Raw genomic sequence first — 16728 nt, 5'->3', positions numbered from 1 at the left:
TTCACACAGTTACACGGAGTCTTTATGGCAAAGAGAACATTTAGCAGCTTTGAATATTGGGGTTATCTCCTTTTTACTCAACACAAGCATTCTAGACCCTATAAGTGATACAGGGCTCAAGCCCTAAAAAAATCAAAGCGCAAGAAATTCTAAGAGGACTAGTTTTTGTTGCTGGGTTTTGTGGTTTGTCTTCCAGTGACATGCCCAGTGGTTGGCAGGGGAGACCTGAGGGAAGGGTCACCCCCCAGTGTTGTGCTGAATGCTGCCTGGCTTCTCCACATCATCCCCCCTCCTCAAGGCGGCACCCCAGCTGCACAAGAGCTCCAGGCGGCGGGGAGGGGCAAGAGGACAGCATTGGCATGCAGGCTCTGATGGAAACTGGGGGCGCCTCAGCTCAGGGGGGACTGGGCACCAGGTGAGACGGAGTGGCGGGGCAGTGAGTGACATGCTTGGTGCTGGGGCTGCTGCGACACTGGGGCCTCGCGGCCCTTTCCCATTCACCCTGCTCTTGGACCCAAACCCTCCAAGCCAGTGTTGGGTCCCAGCGGCTCCCCGAACGACTGAGAACATTCCAGGAGACCTCCAAGGCTCCCCTTCAGGGCTGCCACAGGGCAGGAGCAGCAGGAGCCTACAGAGCCCCTCCCAGATCCCACCTCGTGTTCCACCCTCCCGTGGGGTGAAGTAGGGTTTACTGGTGCCTGTGGCCTAGTCCCACCTAAATCCCGCTGCCTGGAATCCTGGCCAGAGCCGACCTTTAACCTGCCCTTTGATTTTCTTCCCGCTTTGATTTTTTTGGGGTTGGTTTTTTTTTTTTGTTGTTTTTGTTTTTACCCCTTACCATCCCTCCTTCCTTCCAGGAATGAGACTTTCTACACCTTTCCTCTCACGGTCCTCCCTCTTCCCCTCGGTCGGCCTCCAGCAAGGCCAGCACCACCCCCTCCCTCAAAGGAAACAGCAGGGGAGGACCCCGTCCACCCAAACGGTCTGGCCACCTCCGCCCCACCCCACCCCCGCCGGGGGGGAGCGGAGCCAGACAGCGCCTGCGCCCTCCTCTTCCTGTCCACTGACCCGCAGTTTCTCCCATCTGAGAAGATCTGTTGGATAAGAAGGCGTGTAAGTCCCCGCTGTAGGTCCAGGTCCAGGCCCAGGCCCAGCCCTTCAGTTTCCGTCCCGGTGAGCGTCAACCCCCCTCTCCTCCCGGGCTCACTTTCTTCGGTCCTTTGGCTTCCTCTCCTGTCGCCGGGCCTGCTGGTCAGCCAGGGTGCGGGGAATGAGGAGGACACTGCCGTCCCCGGCATACTGGAGTGCGTACTGACTGGGCGAGTAGGGCCGCCCGTTCTCATCCCGCAGCCGCCCAAACACCTCCTGGTACAGGCTCTGGACCTTCTGCTTCATCTGCCGCAGGGACCGGAGGAACTCGACCTTCTCCCGCAGCAGGCGAGCCTTATCGCGCTGCAGGTCCTCCACATCCCGCTCCAGGTTCAGGATGGTGTCCAGCTTGCGCTTGCGGCAGTTCTGGGCGGCCATCTTGTTCTTGCCCCGGCGCCGGATGTCGCGGATGAGGCTCAGCTGGGCCTCGCTCAGCTGGTACTTGGACAGCAGCTCGTTGAACTCCTCCACGGGCAGGTTAATGATTTTGTCGTTGGTGAAGGGGATCTTCATGGCTCTGGCTCGATGCTCATCACGGCTCATCTGCTTGTCGAGGAAGTCGGCCTGTTTCTCCTTGCTGCCTTTCTTGAGGGCGCTGGGCGGCGGCAGGTCGGCAGAGTCGAGGGCGCTGGGCGCCATGTTGTACGTGTGGTTGTGGCCCACATGCTCCAAGTAGGGCAGGCAGGAGAGCTGAGACGGATCCTGGTAGCTCATGCGGCAGAACTTGGAATACTCAGGCTGGTAACCCACGGCGCCCTCGGCCTCTTCCAGATCCAGGGTCTCAGAGTCAGAGCTGTAGCCAACAGCACCTTCCTCAGAAAAGGAGGAAGAAGCAGAGGAAGAGGACGAGGAAGAGGACGAGGAGGAAGAAGAGGAGGACGAGGAGGAGGACGAGGAGGAGGAAGAGGAGCTGCCTTCTGAGCTGCTCAGGGAGGAAGGGCTATGGCTGGAGTCCAAGGAGAGGCCTGAGTCAGAGTCAAACTCCTCCTCGAGCTGGGAGGCCTGCACGGGGTTAAAGCCCTCTTCGATGGCCAGGTCCATCAGGCTGATCTCGTCCAGCATGGCTTCGTCTAACAGGCCCCCCAGCGGGTCAGGCAGCTCGGGGCCTGCTGTGTCGTTGGCTGTGCCGTTGAGCTGGGGTGGAAAGAAGAGCCCCGCCAGGTTGGTGGAGCCAAAGGTGGAGTTGAGGCTGGTGGAATTGCTGGGGACCAGCGGGAGCAGCGTGGAGCCGCTGGCCACAGGCAGGCTCTCCACCTCGGGACTGAAGAGAGAGAAGTCCTGGCTGCAGCCCCCCAGGGACGCCTGATGCAGGCTGACATTCTGATTGATGGGAGTGTTGGGGGCAAGGCTGTAGTTGGTGCTCAGGGGGTCTCCAGGAGGGGCGCTGTACAGGATCTCGTTTGTCGAAGTGTTCACTTCCATGGCCTGGGAGGGGAGAAGAGCACCACCGTTCACTCTGAGCAGACTCCCTCCCCCAGTGTGGCTGGGGGCACAGCGGGCACCTGACGCAGGCACGGATGCATGGGTACAAGGGCGACACACTGGAATCCAGAGCCCAGGGGTCAGCTCCTGGCCCTGCTTGGTCCACTGGCGGAGATGGTTCCTCCCTGGAGACCCCACCCCAAGGCAGGACTACCCGGCTCCCGCTTGTGTTTGGCCAGACTCCCCCCCACCTCGGAGAGAGAGGAAGAGAACACCTAACACTGCCCACCTCCTCGGTGCAAAATCCACACATTCAAAAGAACACCAGCCTTGGAGTGAGAAAACCTAGCTGCACTGCTTGCTGTGTGACCATGGGCACATCGCTTAACCTCTCTGAGTTCCAATTTCCTCACCTTTAAAACAACAAAGGGCTAACTAGACGACTGTAAGGATCAGGAAAGATGACAACGGCTATAAAGCACTGTGTGAATGTCTAGTTTTATCAATGCTAAGCCCCGGAAGCACTCAGTCGAGTGACTGCCTACCTAAAGGAAAGGAAGAAGGCATACCAAGGAGACGGTCCTGCTTTAGAAGGCTCAGCCCTGGGGTTTTAACCCAAACCCCAATCCTGATTTTACCCCGTACCCCAAGGAGACACCTGGACAATGACCCCTCAGTGTCCCCACTTCCCTGAGATCAGAGAAAAGCGTTACTTTCTCTTCCAGAGGTGGAAAAGCAACTGAGCGCTAAAACACTCCCCACACTGTCCGATAGGATCGTGGCCCATTTTAATAATCCTACCTGCATTTCCATAATAGACATGAGATCTTGCCACTGCTGCTCCAAATCAAATGGCGAGTCTGTCCCCGTCAGGAGAGGAGACAAGAGGTTGTTCTGAAGGCCTGGGGGCTCGCTCTCGCTAGGCACTGCTTCTGTTATGCTGGAAATGTCTGCTGGAAACTAGGGCAAAACACAGAGGCTTTAACGAGGCGAAGGAAAGACCACCTTCTGCGTTCCTCCCAGAGACTACCACCTGAGGTTCTGTTTCTTCCTTCCTTTGAGTTCACCCCCAGCAGCCAGAACAAGGCCAGCACCAGGACCTGGCCCCTCAGGCAGCCGCAGAGGGGGACACGGTGTGCAGGCCACCCTGCTGGCTCAGTGGGCTCTCCCTGGAGTCCTGCTCACCTCAGCATTCTCCCCAAAGGGGCAGGTGGCCTCCAGCAGCCTAAGGCACTCTTCCAGGGACAGGGCCGTCTGGTCCTCCCCACCAGGCACCTGTGGCAACAGCAACTGTAAGTCTGACTGACCTGGGCCTTGGCTGCCTGCGGGCCAAGGCCTCTTCCCCAGCCTTTCCAAGGGGGAAGCTGAAGGAGGACGTGTATGGTTACAGGCCTGCACTCTCCCTCTGTTCCCGGGCTAACGGCTGGCCCTGAGTCCCAAACTCCAGGAAAGAACGGAGGGAGAGTGGAAGCGTCCTCGCGCAAACAGGAAGCTGCTAGGTGCTTTGCCTCCTCTGCTGTTTGTTACCAAGGCCTGGCCCCTCTGCTTCTGTTGCTCATCCACTCCCCCTTCCTCAGTCCAAGCGACTTAGAGACCCAACCCGCAAGATACATTCAGGTTCATCCCACAGACAGAACCTGCCTTCTGTGAGGACGGGTTTCTAGAAGTGGGCGGAGGCGAAGGTACCTGTGCAGGGAAGCTCTCCCCCGTTTCTCCATCCACTAGCAGGTTTCGTGCCAGAGCTTCTGCACCCTCGCCTGACCAGGTGTCGTCCTGCTCCGCTCCATCTTGCAGGTCCTTGTCCACATCCTGCTCCTTCTGGCGATGACTATAGTCAAAAATCTCACGCCCAGCCCCCAGGTCAATATCCTGTCGCCAAAGGATGTCAATCAGATCTATGTCCTGAAAGACAGATCGCCATGACTTTAGTTCTTGGATCCAAGGGCCCTTCCTAGCATCAACCTGGTAAATCCTGGGAGTGGGGGGCAGCTCTCCCAGCCACTGTCCCCTCTGTACCAACAAGGCTTCATTCATCCATTTCCAGATACCGGTCTCAAGAAAAAGAAAAAGAAAGAAAGAAGGAAAGCCCACAAACAAGAGCTAGTAAAAATTACCAGCGTGACCATCCCCACACAAGTCTGTGGGCTTAGGACCAGAGACACAGGCAGGCGACACAAGAAAAGAAGGGGGAAGCAGGAGACACTTCTCATTTTGGGAATGGGAATCCCTTAAAACTTGGGTTTGTAGGATGCTGGCCAGGCCAAGCAAGGGCGAACTGTCATGCAGAATTGCTTCCCGGTGGCCAGGCTTGCATCAGCCTATGGTGCCATTTCATTTGCATAAAGGGGTGGGGTGGGCCAGAGAGGAAAATCCCTGCATTTGCAACCACCTGATGCAACCAATGACAGCGACAGGCTGTCTCCAGCCCTTCCTACGGCCATCCTCCCTTCCCTGGCTGAGGAAGGAGTAAGGCAGAACACCCACAACTCTTAAAGCCCAGGCTCACCTCAAGATCCATCCCTGCCAGAATCCCCACTCTCAGCTGCTCCTAGCAAGCCGCCTCAGTCCCCAGAGAGCCTCAGGCAGTCAGCTGATCCTCACTGGGCACCCCACCCCTGCCAAGGCCGGCCCCTGGTGTCCCCTCACATGAGCGCGCTCACTCCCTCGCCACACCCCGGGACTCACTGACGCTCCGTCAGCCAGCCCACTCAAGGACGTGGACCCCATCACCGCTCAGCCACAACTGCCACCCCAGGCACCAAAATGCCTCCTTCCCACTCTACCCTGGTAGCTCCTGATCAGTTCCTGCACCAACTGCCACCCCCACTGCCACCAGCACGGAACACCAATAAGTAAGAGCCATTTGGGCTTCCTACACATGCCATCCCCTGTGGCCGAGGAAACCCTGAACTCTTGCCTTCCATTCAGAGAGTAAAAAAGCACTTTCCAGAAAGCAACATCCTCAGAGTAGACCCACCTCCCCAGCCCTGACCAGGTATCCCTTTCCCACCGAAACCCTCCCAGATCCTAAGACCTCCCAGGTGTACCTCTCCCTTTAGTCTCCCCCACATACACCAACCTGAACAGAAGCCCTGGACCCAGGAGCAGAGGGGGGCTGGGCCACCCGGTGACCAGCCAGCAAAGAGTTAAGGGGCCGGCTCCCTTTGGCATGGCCCCCACCACTGTGAGAGCTGCGGTCCAGGCGGGTCATGGTCTGCGAGATGAGCCCCAGGGCAGCTGGTGCCGGGAAGCCGGACAGGGGGCTGCAAGGAGCTCTTGGCTTGCAGGGAGCACACCAGGCTGGAAGGGTGGCCCCTTGCTAGCTCCAAGGGGCCCGAGGAGGGTGCCCCGCCCGTGCTGCTGCCTGGGCGGCCCAGCCCAGCCCCCTTCCTCCATCCTTGAGCAGCCCCCTCCCACCTCACAACCCCAGTTCCACTCAGGCGCCCGGCAGCCCCCACCCTGAGCTCACCGCAGAGGCTGCAGTGAGACGGGACTCCCACCCCATGCTCCGTGCTCAAGCTGCAGAGGAGAGCAAGCTCCCTCCGGGGCCTATCCTCCCGCTCCTCCCTCTCTCCCCCTCCCCACGCCCCCCAAACTTGTTACCTAGGCTGCAGCAAGGAGCCAATCCCCTCCCCCTCCCACCCCGCAGGTCACTGCTGAGGCTGCGGAGAGCCAATCCCCTCCCCCAGGTCAGCAGCTGGGCTGCGGAAAGAGCCAATCCCCTCCCACTGTCGTTACCTAGGCTGCGACGAGAGCCAATCTCCTCCCCCAAGTCTCCGCTGGAGATGCGGAAGGAGCCAATCCCCTCCCACCGCCTGTTACCTAGCTGCAGCCGGGAGCCAATCTCTGCACCAGGGCAGCTGGAGAAGCTGCCGCAAGGAACCAGCCCATCCCTGGGCCGCCTCCGTCTCCTCAAGGAGACGCACCCAGGGGCGGGCAGCCCCACCCAGCCCAGTCAGCCAGCCGGGGTGGCGCAGTGAGAGAGCACTGGGGGGAAGGGGTGCCACTCTCCCTCTTGTCGCATCCTGCTCACCCAGCCCACTCACGACTGGGCAGAAACCACTCCCACAGCTTTTGGGGGCATCTAGTTCTTCCCTGGAAGTGGAAGGAGTTTTCCGGTTTCTCAGAAGGGCTGTGGCCGGTCATCCTGAAGCCCAAGGATCACAAGCTGGGCTGGGCAGGAACCCAGTGCACCCGGCCCCGCTGTGAGCCAGGGGCTCGGTCACCCAACGACAGGCCAGAAGGGAGGAAGAAGGAAAGCCATCTGCACACAGGGCCGGCCAGGCCTAGCTCCGAGCAAGAGAAGAGGGACACAAGCCCGAAGGCCAGCACTGAAGGAGACAAGTGCTCTGCAACATCCTGGCCACAACTGTGTCCCACGATCCCGCTTTACCCCAGCTTTTTTCAAGAGCATTCTCTTCTGCCTGACCCCTGGCCCACATCTCTAAAGCAAGGAAGGAGAAAGCCGCCAACAGAATCAGGATCACGGTTCTGACTTCCATCCTCACTGCTGCAGCCCTTGAGCCTAAGGTCAGGTCAGGGACAGTATGTTCTCCTTGGTCACACACTGCTCCTCGCCGGGGAAGAGCTGTACACAAGCCACCCCCTGCGCTGGGCAGAGCGCCAACCTCGAGGGGAATCCTATCCCTGACAAGGGCCTGGGCTATGGCTGTCCATCGAACCGGCCTGGCAGCGGGGGAGCGCTGCCACCCCGGGGATAATACCAGCTCCAGCAGCGCCTGTCACATGCTCTGGACCCGGGTATTTTTATCCCGGAGTTGCTGAGGAAATGTTGTTCTGGACACGTAATAACCCTCCCTTCCCCCACGCCCAGTCTAGGCCCCTAATGCTGACCCACCCCCAACCCCCCAATGGGAGGAGAGAAGGCCTGGAATCAGGGAACACACAACCTTCATGAAGGCCAAAAAATGGAAGAAAGCAGGGTCAAAGTCCCACCCCATTCTGCCCCAACCCTTCCAATTACATCCAAACATCCCACCCTATCCCATCCCAGGAGAGCTCCCAGCTGGAACAGGAATGGAGCTACACTTGCAGAGCGCCCAGGAGCAAGCCCAGTCACACCACCCTTGGGGAGCAACATCAGGGCGGGCGGGCGGGCGGAAGAGGCTGGGAGGCATACTTCGTCAGACCACGGTACCAAGACTAAAGCCCATTTGAACGAAAAGGTCAGAGAAAGCAGAAAAAAAGCCGAAGTTCCCAGTGGCTCTGTAAAATATAGATGAGGCACTACAAGGTAAGGAATGCTTACAGCTCCCATGCTCAGATAATTCTAGTCCCTCTCAAAGCAGACCCAGCACGAGCCAGCTGAGCACAGAGGAACCCCGGCACTACCGGACATTTGGGACCAGATCGATCCGGTGTTTGGGGCCTGTGCTATGCTTTTTAGTAAGTGTAGCAGCATCCCTGGCTTCTCCCTGCTAGATGCCAACAGCAGCTCTTCCAGTTGGGACAACCAAACCGTCTCTGGACACTGCCAGATACCCCTAGACGGGCAAAATCGCCCCCAGCTGAAGACCACTGGCCCAGAGGAAGCCACACGCTTTGACAGTCACTAGCATTCAAAGAAATGAGCTCAGGAACAGGCCTGAATTCAGGACAGGAGGCAAAGCCTGGTCTGACTGGTGGGCAGAAAGCAGCCAAGATCTGCAGCACCTGTAAAACTTTTTACATACCCAGCCCCCCTCCCCGAGACTCACAGCTCTGGAAAACCCAGGCCAGCGCAATCCAGCCTTCTCTTTCCCTAATGGTCAGGACAGTGCAGCGGACCTTTTCTGAAGCTCCTGAAGGCCGAGCGGCAGGCCAGGGCCAAACACAGAGCTCAAAGTAGTCTTATCATCATGTTGGTGAGGTAGGAGCAGCAGGAGCCATTCATATCGTTAAAGGCAAGGGCCTCACTTTCTGCCCAGAACAGTATGTCAGCCACATGTCAGGAGCTAAAGATCTCTGCTGGCTCAAAGGAAGTGGACTTAGGCAGCAGAATGCAGCTTCTAGCTCCCAGCCCTATGCTCCCTACTCCCTGCAACAGGCCTTCAGCAAGGAATGGGAGCCTTGGCCCTCTCCTGGCCAAGAGTAACTATCTAAATCTACCCCTTGGCTCAGGCCCAGGAGAGCCGACTTATCAAGGACCTTACAACAGGCCTGACCACAAAGGAGGAGAACTTCAGGATATGCATGTGTGTTTTGACGTGGGGGAGGTACAAGGCAAGAGTCCACAAACTATTTGTGTCTTAGCAACAGATCTACACCGCATCAAAGCCCATCACAACATGACTCCCTCCCCCACCCCGGGGCCTCCAGCAGTCATGTTGAAATCCAAGCAGTAAACACGCTGGCATGTTCTAGGAACCTCCCACTGCTCTGACGGTACATTTAGAGGTGGGTCAATGGTTCAACACAAGGAAATGCTCCCAGCCCCCAACCCCGGTCAGACAATTCAGCTCATTCCTGTCAACGAACAATGCCTGAGAGCCCCCCCACCTCCCCCCTGCCCAACCACTGATCTTTACAGGGCAAGTACCATGACCAAGCTCCTTCGGTACCACCCCACCCCTGCGACCCCAGATCCCTCTCGCCCACCCCGACATGTGGCCACTAACCTCTTTGGTTAGGTCTCCACTGACTGGAGGGGCTACAGCTCCCAAATCCTCCAAATCTTCACTGAATCCCTGCTCCGTTTCGCTTTCTCGCACCCCGTTGTCCGGGCCTGTCACATCTTGGAGGCCACTGGAACTCTCGAGGGTAAGGCCTGAGCTGGGCTGGCTGCCAGAGACAGACCCCTCCGGATCCCGGTGGACCAGCCAGGCGTTTACCTCAGTGGTGGGCACCTGGAACCTGTCCAGGGCCCTCACCTGACTCAGGAGCCGCCGGGCAGTGAAGTAATTGTCCAGGTCTATGCTCTTGGGGTGGACACCATAGCCATCCAAGGTGTTCCTCAGGTTGTGGAACTGGGTCTGAGTATAGGCAGAACTGGGCCCCAGGATGATCTCCCGGAGCGGGGGGAGCTGTGAGGTCAGGTAAGTATCCACGTCCACCCGCACCCCAATCAAACTCAGCAGAATGGTGAACTGGAGGAGTCCTTCCGTTAAGTATTTCTTCAGAGAAAGCATCGCTGAAGGACCAGAATGTTTATGCTTTTTGGTTTTTAAATCTTCCAAAAGACAAATCAAGGCCACTGCTCTGCTGCTCCAGCCAGCAAGGTACCCTCCTCAGGGCCAAACCCTGTATCCCACCCTGGCAGAACACAGGGGCTGAGCTCCTGGATGGCCTCAGAGGAAAGCACGCCCTGTGAAGCCAAGGCCACACTCCAGACCACATTCACTTTTCCCTTCTCGATACCTCACCTCTGCACATACAACTGTTGCTAACCCAGTCCAGGCCCTCAGGGCCCACGTGACTTACTGTCTCCACAGTCCACATACAGTCATTTCCTCACTCACGTCAGTTGTCCTCTCTGTGGATTCCACTGCAGGCTGTTCTCAGGAACAGCTGATGGATTTTTTTTTTTTTTTTTTTTTCTTTCTCCCTAAGGTTTATTTTCTTTGGCTGGAGCTACAGGCCTTTTGTCTTGGGTCAGAGTGTCCCGCCTCCTCCACACTTACCAGGGGGGTTTCCAGAGAAACCTGAAATGGGAATCACAAGAGCAACAGGATAAGATTCTAGAATTTTCACACCATGATCAAGGCAGAAGGCAGGAAACACATTCAAATGCCACTTTTATATTTTATTGAAAAAATATCCCAGAGAAACAAAAACCAAAAATCTGTTATAAGCAGGAAAACTACGAAAGGAAAATACTGCTCACAAAGGATCCCAGTCTCTGGATATTAAATGTGTAATACCCTAAAAGGTAGCTTGTTTGGGATAAGCAGACAATGCCCGGGGCATCCAAAATATTTTACATGTGGTCTGATTTACCAACCCTCCCCCACTTCATCCACACACTACCCAGCTTCTATTTTTAGCCCGAGAAGCCCATTTCCTATCTTAAAGAAAAGTTGATTCCCCATCTCAGGAGAAAACTATCCACAACCCCTGTCCCTTCCAGTTCTAAAGGGAGAGAGAGGCTATTAGTGACAGAAGAGCGCAAAAGGACACGAGGACAACGTTCAGGACACCGCTTGGCAAAAAGAATAATGCCTTTTGTCGTCCCAGCTTTAAAATATTAATTCCTTTTCCTATCTCTCACATAAAAGGGGGGCTGAGCCTACTGAGGGGTGAGGTGGTGAGGCAGGATTATTCGACCCATAATTTGCATAGGCAGGTTTTATTTTCATTCATATGACCTTCTGAGCCAAAATAGAAGGATAAGGCCAAGTTCTCAAGCCAGCTAGCCAAGTGGGGAGGGAGTAAATCTGCCTTTCAGTTTCTAGTCTCAACTTTTCAGCTTCCATTAACCTCATAAACCAAGGTAACTCTCTTCACTGTCGTGACCCACCTACCAACTTCATCTTAAGGGGGACGAGGGACGGACAGACGGACGGACACACACACCCCTTATTTGGTTAAAGTAAACAAAACTGCGACCCAGAATTCTTGCTTGCACGACCCTCCCATTCTCACGCAATTTATGACTAAAACCCCCCCAAGAGACAGTTAACTTCGAGAAACCGGACAAGGCCCCTTAAAGACGGAGTAAGGCCAGAGGCCTCTGGTCTGAGCCCGCTCCCACCCCGCCCCGGATACCCGAGTCCGGCTGGGACCAAGTCGCCATGCCCGCTGTCGGCGCCTGGGCTTCTAGCCTTCTGGGGCAACAGCGAACAAGTGCTACCCGGCCGGCCTTGACCCACCCTCACAGCCAAACCCCACCCCGCCCTCCGTCCGGATGGCCCCACCCCGTCCAGGCCCGGGCCTCACACCACGCCTTCTCGCGCCCTCAGCCCTCCCCAGCCCAACCCACCCCCGAGCAGGCTCTCTCCACGGCCTCGCGGCCCCTCCCAGCCAGGCCCAGGGCCCGGGCCCGACGCGAACCTCGCTCACCCGCCGTTCCCGCCTCCTGCCCCTGGGCTCCACCCCGCCGCCCTTCACCCCACAAGCCTCGGCCCCGCGGCGCTACGCCCCTCGCGTCGGGAAAAGGAGTGTGCCTGATACCCGCTGCAGAGCTCGGCGTCCGCCGCTGCCGCCACAGCAGGCCCTCAGCCCGAGTCCCGGCCTTGCAGCCGCCACCACCGGCCGGCCTAGAGCTCCCCAGCCTCCGCTTCCCTCCCCGCCCCCTCCTCCCACCTCACTCGGAAGCCCGCCCTCCGCGTCTTTCCTAGGAACACGTTTCTCCAATCAACGAGCCGAGACCGCGGCCTTCGCCGGATGTCATTTTGATTGACAGCCGAAAGAGCCCAATGGCTGAGCGTGTCTCCTCCTCCTCCCTTTCCCCATTTCCCAAGACTGACATGGCCCATGGCCCAGTGGACGCGTAGGCCCGCCCCGCGGCGTGGGCTCACCAATAACTGGGGCGAAGGCCCTAGAGCCCGGCATTCTGGCCTCTCCGCCGTGCGTCGGCCGCCCGAGGTATTACAGGCTGGGCGCCGAGTAAAGTGTGCAAGCTGATGGCTCCTAGTGCGTTCTTCGGCCGGGGGATGAGGGCCTGGGGCCGGGAGTGAGAGGCGGTATCGCTGCCGGAGCGCGGAATTCCCCCCCAGAAGGTTCCCACGGTGACTTGCAAAAGTCCGGCGAGACCTGAGGGGGCCGAGGCGGGACACAGAGCATGTGTTTCCCGCGGCGGCGACGCTCGAGCCACCATATTGAATGCTGGCAGCGGAAACCGCTATCGCTGCTTCCGCTCTGTGCGAACCTGGCACCGCGACCCGCGCCAGTCAGGGATGGTTGCGTCGCAGGTCCCAGGCAAGGGTCGCATCGCGGGAATGGCCCTGCGGGCGGGTTTCCACGACGTTGGTGGGACGTTGGCGGTGGGAGGGATGTGGCATAATTAGCTATTTTCGTCGTGATATAAATACCCTGTAGAGCTCTTCTTCCCCGTCTTGTCTCCCGAGTCCATCCAACCACGGAGCTTAGTCTTTCCTTTCAGGAACTTTCCTCGCGTTCAGGTGCTGGCCTATCTCGCTTAGCCAACAACCTTGTGGTTTTCAAACATTGCTTTCTCCCCCAGCATCACTTCGGGGAGCTTGTCAAACCTACAAACTCTGAAGCCTCACTCCAAAGATCCTGATTCACTTAGCCCTGGCGGGCGGGGCGGGGGGGGGCGGGGGGCGGCGGCGGGAAGGGCCTGATCACCTGCCTGCTTAGTAGCGACTTGGGTCATTTTAATGCGGTTAGTCCCAAGACCACCTTTAGGCAATCACTGAGTTGAAGTTCGTAGTATTTTGTTCTCAGCTGTGGGACAAAGAGGCATCAACTCAAATGCCTGAGCCCAGGACGCTCCTTGTAATCTAGTGGGCAAAGCATTGGTTCTTGTACTACTAAGGAGAAGGCCAACCACTGACTCTTCAGATAAAAACATGGAATCCTCAGATGTTTCTAGAGTTAGGAGGCTTGCTTTGGGGCGGTTCGCAGATTCTAAAGCACTTTTAACATTTCATTCAGAAATGTACACCAGCGTCCATTCATCCAATCCTTAAAAAACTGCTGAGGTACTTCTGCATCTGGAAGATTCTGATTCAGAGACCACATCTTCTTATTCGTTTTACCATTTGTCTCCCAGCAAATGCTAGAATGTAGACTCCATGATGACTAGAATTCTGTGCATTAACTGTTGAGTCTCCAAAACCTGAGAGCAGTACCAGGGATGAAATAGACGATAAACTGAATAATTGAAGAACTGAAGCAGGCAGGCCTGTGATTAGAAGTTCCTGCTAAAAGGGGCGCCTGGGTGGCTCAGTCTGTTAAGCATCTGACATCAGCTCAGGCCATGATCTCATGGCTCATGAGTTCGAGCCCCACGTAGGGCTCTGTGCTGATGGCTTGGAGTCTGGAGCCTGCTTCCGGTTCCGTTCTCCCTCTCTCTGTCCCTCTCCTGCTCACCCTCTGTCTCTCTCTCTCTCAAAAATAAATGATCATTTTTTTAAAAAGTTCCTGCTAAAAGCAGAAATTAATACCGTGGAAGACGTGGTTTTAAAGGACATGGCACGTTGCCAAGGAAATGGGGGACTGTTAAGCCCCTGAATTCATAAGACCATGAAGGTAAATATTCAGTATATATATTCAGTATATATTCAGTATATTCACTGAAATGAAATGGCAGTTGTAGGTGGGAAGGCCACGCTGGGGAGATAACACATGATATCGTCACGTCACTTTGAAAGCCTGAATTCATTTGGTCACTTTGAAGGACTCGAGTTTGTGGAGATAGCACTCACCCATCATCTCCTCTCCTTTCCTTTCTGGGGTCCTGGAAGTCAAGGGAGTAGCAAGCACGGAGAACCGGAGGGGCTCGTTAATCCCTAGAGAAGGGATGGGAGAGGTGTGGAAAAGTCTTTTGTTTGTGCCCACTCTGTCCCTGTCATTTCCTTTTGCCTGCCAACTTCTAGTACCGCGCTTCAATGCGTATAATAATTCTTTGAACGTACAGTGGGAGGGAGGTGGATCAGGAACCGTATGATTGGGTTAAAGAATGACTGGATAAAGTTTCCTGCTCAGCAGTTACTCAAGGGTGGGAAGGAAGAACGAAAGACAAAGAACAGCCAGCCCATTGCAAGGGCTGAGGAGGATATAGATGTAGAGACGGTCTCAATCAGCAGCAGGCAGTTAGGCCTGGCAGGGTGTGGGCGTCCTGGATATTTAATACCCCTTGGGTAGCAAGAGAAGATCAGATCAAAACACTGTCTTCTACTCAGTCTAGAGTTCCAGATCAAGTCTGAGCAGGTGCAAACCTCCTTCCCAGAACGCACTGATTAACCCTGTGACATCCAGGGCGTGTGTCCTTCAGCGAGGAAGCCACCGCCCTCCCTTCCCCTGGCATCCTCTCCCCCTCCTTTGCTTTGGACAGCTGTTAATAGGACAATTACCCAAGAAGCAAAAGAACAATCCCATGCTGATGTGTCATCAGTCCTGGTATATCCATTAAATCAGACTGAGAAGACCACTGGAAAAAGTGAGCACATGCATTCCCCTCCCTAAGGGAGAGGCTGAGAGCCATCAGAAAAACCAGGCCTTGCCCGTGTGACTCGAGACTGCTTGGGAGAGAAGGCAGTGGGAAGCCAGGAAGAGAGTTCGTTCTAATGCACAGGGATTTAATGTAATCGAAGAGCCCGCTAACTATACACTGAATTATCTACTCATCTGGGTTATATCCCTGTTGACCCGGCTTCCTCCTTGGAAAAAGCTGTTGCCACCAGCAGGCACATCCATCCTCCAGTCATCCTGGGAGGAGGACACCTGCCAGGAAACGCTCAGAGAAGGGATTGCATTTCTTCTGGAATAGCAGGAATTGCTTTTTCCCCTAAAGGGAAATCCAGTCTTTCTGCTATTCTGGTTGCCCGTTCTTTTTCCTTTTTTAAAAAATGTTTTGAAATGTTGCTAATCTATATAAACATTCCTCACTCTCCAACTTCCATCTAATCCAGGGGAGTGTAATAGATGACTGCCTGAGATTTCCTTACAGCCCTTCTGAGAGATTCTAGGATTACATCCTGTCAATACTAAATGTTAGCATGTCTTGCAAAGAAATCAATTAGTTTTCCACCTAATCCAGACATCTGGCCTCCTTTCTTAACATGGTAAACATCATTAGCAAGCTTGTTACCATTAAACCCTCAAAAGAGGTAAAGCTCTTGGCAAACCGGCCTCTTCCCTGTGCACCTCTTCCTCGGCTGTCTTAGAAGATTGCTTCTCAACCCTGGCTGCACATTAGAATCATCAGGGGGGCTTGTAAAAAATATCAATGCCCAGGTCCCACCCCCAACCAATTAAGTCTGAATCTCCCAGAGCAGCCCTGGGCATCAGGATTTTGTAAAAGCTCCTCAGGTGATTCTTATGTGCAGCCAAAGTAGAGAATCGTTAGCTCGGAGCAAGAATCCAAATTGGGTAAAAAAAAGAACAGCAGTGGTAATGCACAAGCACAGACTCGAATCCCCACCTGATTTTAGGATGTTTTCTTTCCCAGTCCTAAAATGCCCTCCTCCTGGAATTAGCCAATGAAAACACCTCATTGTTCATTCACGTCTTGGTAACAATTTATGAAGCTGAGTTCAGCCTTTCTGTATGTCTCACCACATTGTCCCCCAACAATGTTGGGTAAATTTCGGGAGGTGCTATTGTGAGGTGGGAAGAGTGGGTGTTTTGGACTCAGAGCTGGGTTCAAAAATCTGGCTCTCCCACTCACTTGTTGGGCCCTCCTGAGCTAAATGGAGATAACAACATACAGATTCACAAGGTTTAAAAATCAGATCCTGTGGGGTGCCTGCTTGACTCAGTTGGTAGAGCAATGCAACGCCTGCTCTCAGGATCATGAGTTCAAGCCCATGTTGGGCATGGAGCCTACTTTTTTTTTTTTTAATGTTTATTTTTGAGACAGAGACAGAGCGTGAACAGGGAGGGACAGAGAGAGAGGGAGACAAAATCTGGAGCAGGCTCCAGGCTCCGAGGTGTCAGCACAGAGCCCGATGTGGGGCTTGAACTCATGAATTGTGAGATCATGCCCTGAGCCAAAGTTGGATGCTTAACCAACTGAGCCACCCGGGTGCCCCGAACGTGGAGCCTACTTAAAAAAAAAAAAAAAAAAAAGTCAGATCCTGTGTATAAAGCCACCTATGGGGGTGCCTGGGTGACTCAGTTAAGAGTCTGACTTTGGCTCAGGTCATGATCTCACAGTTGGTGTGTTTGAGCCCTGCATCGGGCTCTCTGCTGTCAGCACAGAATCCGCTTAAGAGCCTCTGTCCCTACCCCCCGCCACTCCCCCCTCCCCCCCCCTCGCTCGTTCTCTCTCAAAAAAAGTTTTGTGTTTTTTTTTTTTTAATAAAGAACAAAGCCACCTGTGACTGGGTAACGCTGAGCATGAGGCTCCTTTCTTGCCCAACTCTCCACCCACTCTACAACCTTATTATCCCACAGAAGGCCAAACGCCTTGAAGAAACGTGAACTGTCCTTAGGATGGTCAACTGGAAATTCATCCTGCAGACAGAGCGTGGAAGCTTTCGTTTTCTCTCTGGAAGATGCCACAAGCTCACACATCCACACCTCGCATTCCAC

The 16728-nt window shown here is 55.2% G+C and overlaps 1 protein-coding gene across 7 annotated transcripts; it reads right to left on the bottom strand.

The window, feature by feature from the left end:
- Window positions 1–12206, bottom strand: NFE2L1 (NFE2 like bZIP transcription factor 1). Of its 7 annotated transcripts, none has more exons than XM_058705566.1 (6): window positions 12027–12206; window positions 9189–10211; window positions 4258–4473; window positions 3757–3846; window positions 3373–3531; window positions 1–2574 (listed from the first exon to the last, which is right to left on the bottom strand). In XM_058705566.1, the coding sequence occupies exons 2-6, from the start codon at window positions 9696–9698 to the stop codon at window positions 1204–1206; spliced, it is 2346 nt and encodes a 781-aa protein (XP_058561549.1). In that variant the 5' UTR covers window positions 9699–10211; window positions 12027–12206; the 3' UTR covers window positions 1–1203. The 7 variants fall into 7 exon arrangements, with proteins under 7 accessions (XP_058561549.1, XP_058561548.1, XP_058561550.1 ...); XM_058705565.1 differs by lacking the exon at window positions 12027–12206 and adding an exon at window positions 11680–11805; XM_058705567.1 differs by lacking the exon at window positions 12027–12206 and adding an exon at window positions 11275–11389 and having other exon boundaries at window positions 4258–4440.
- Window positions 12207–16728: the final 4522 nt, after the last annotated feature.

This window comes from Neofelis nebulosa, chromosome 16 (genome assembly GCF_028018385.1).
Source record: "Neofelis nebulosa isolate mNeoNeb1 chromosome 16, mNeoNeb1.pri, whole genome shotgun sequence".
Lineage (NCBI taxonomy): Eukaryota > Metazoa > Chordata > Mammalia > Carnivora > Felidae > Neofelis > Neofelis nebulosa.
This window is presented reverse-complemented; position numbering and strand designations above follow the sequence as displayed.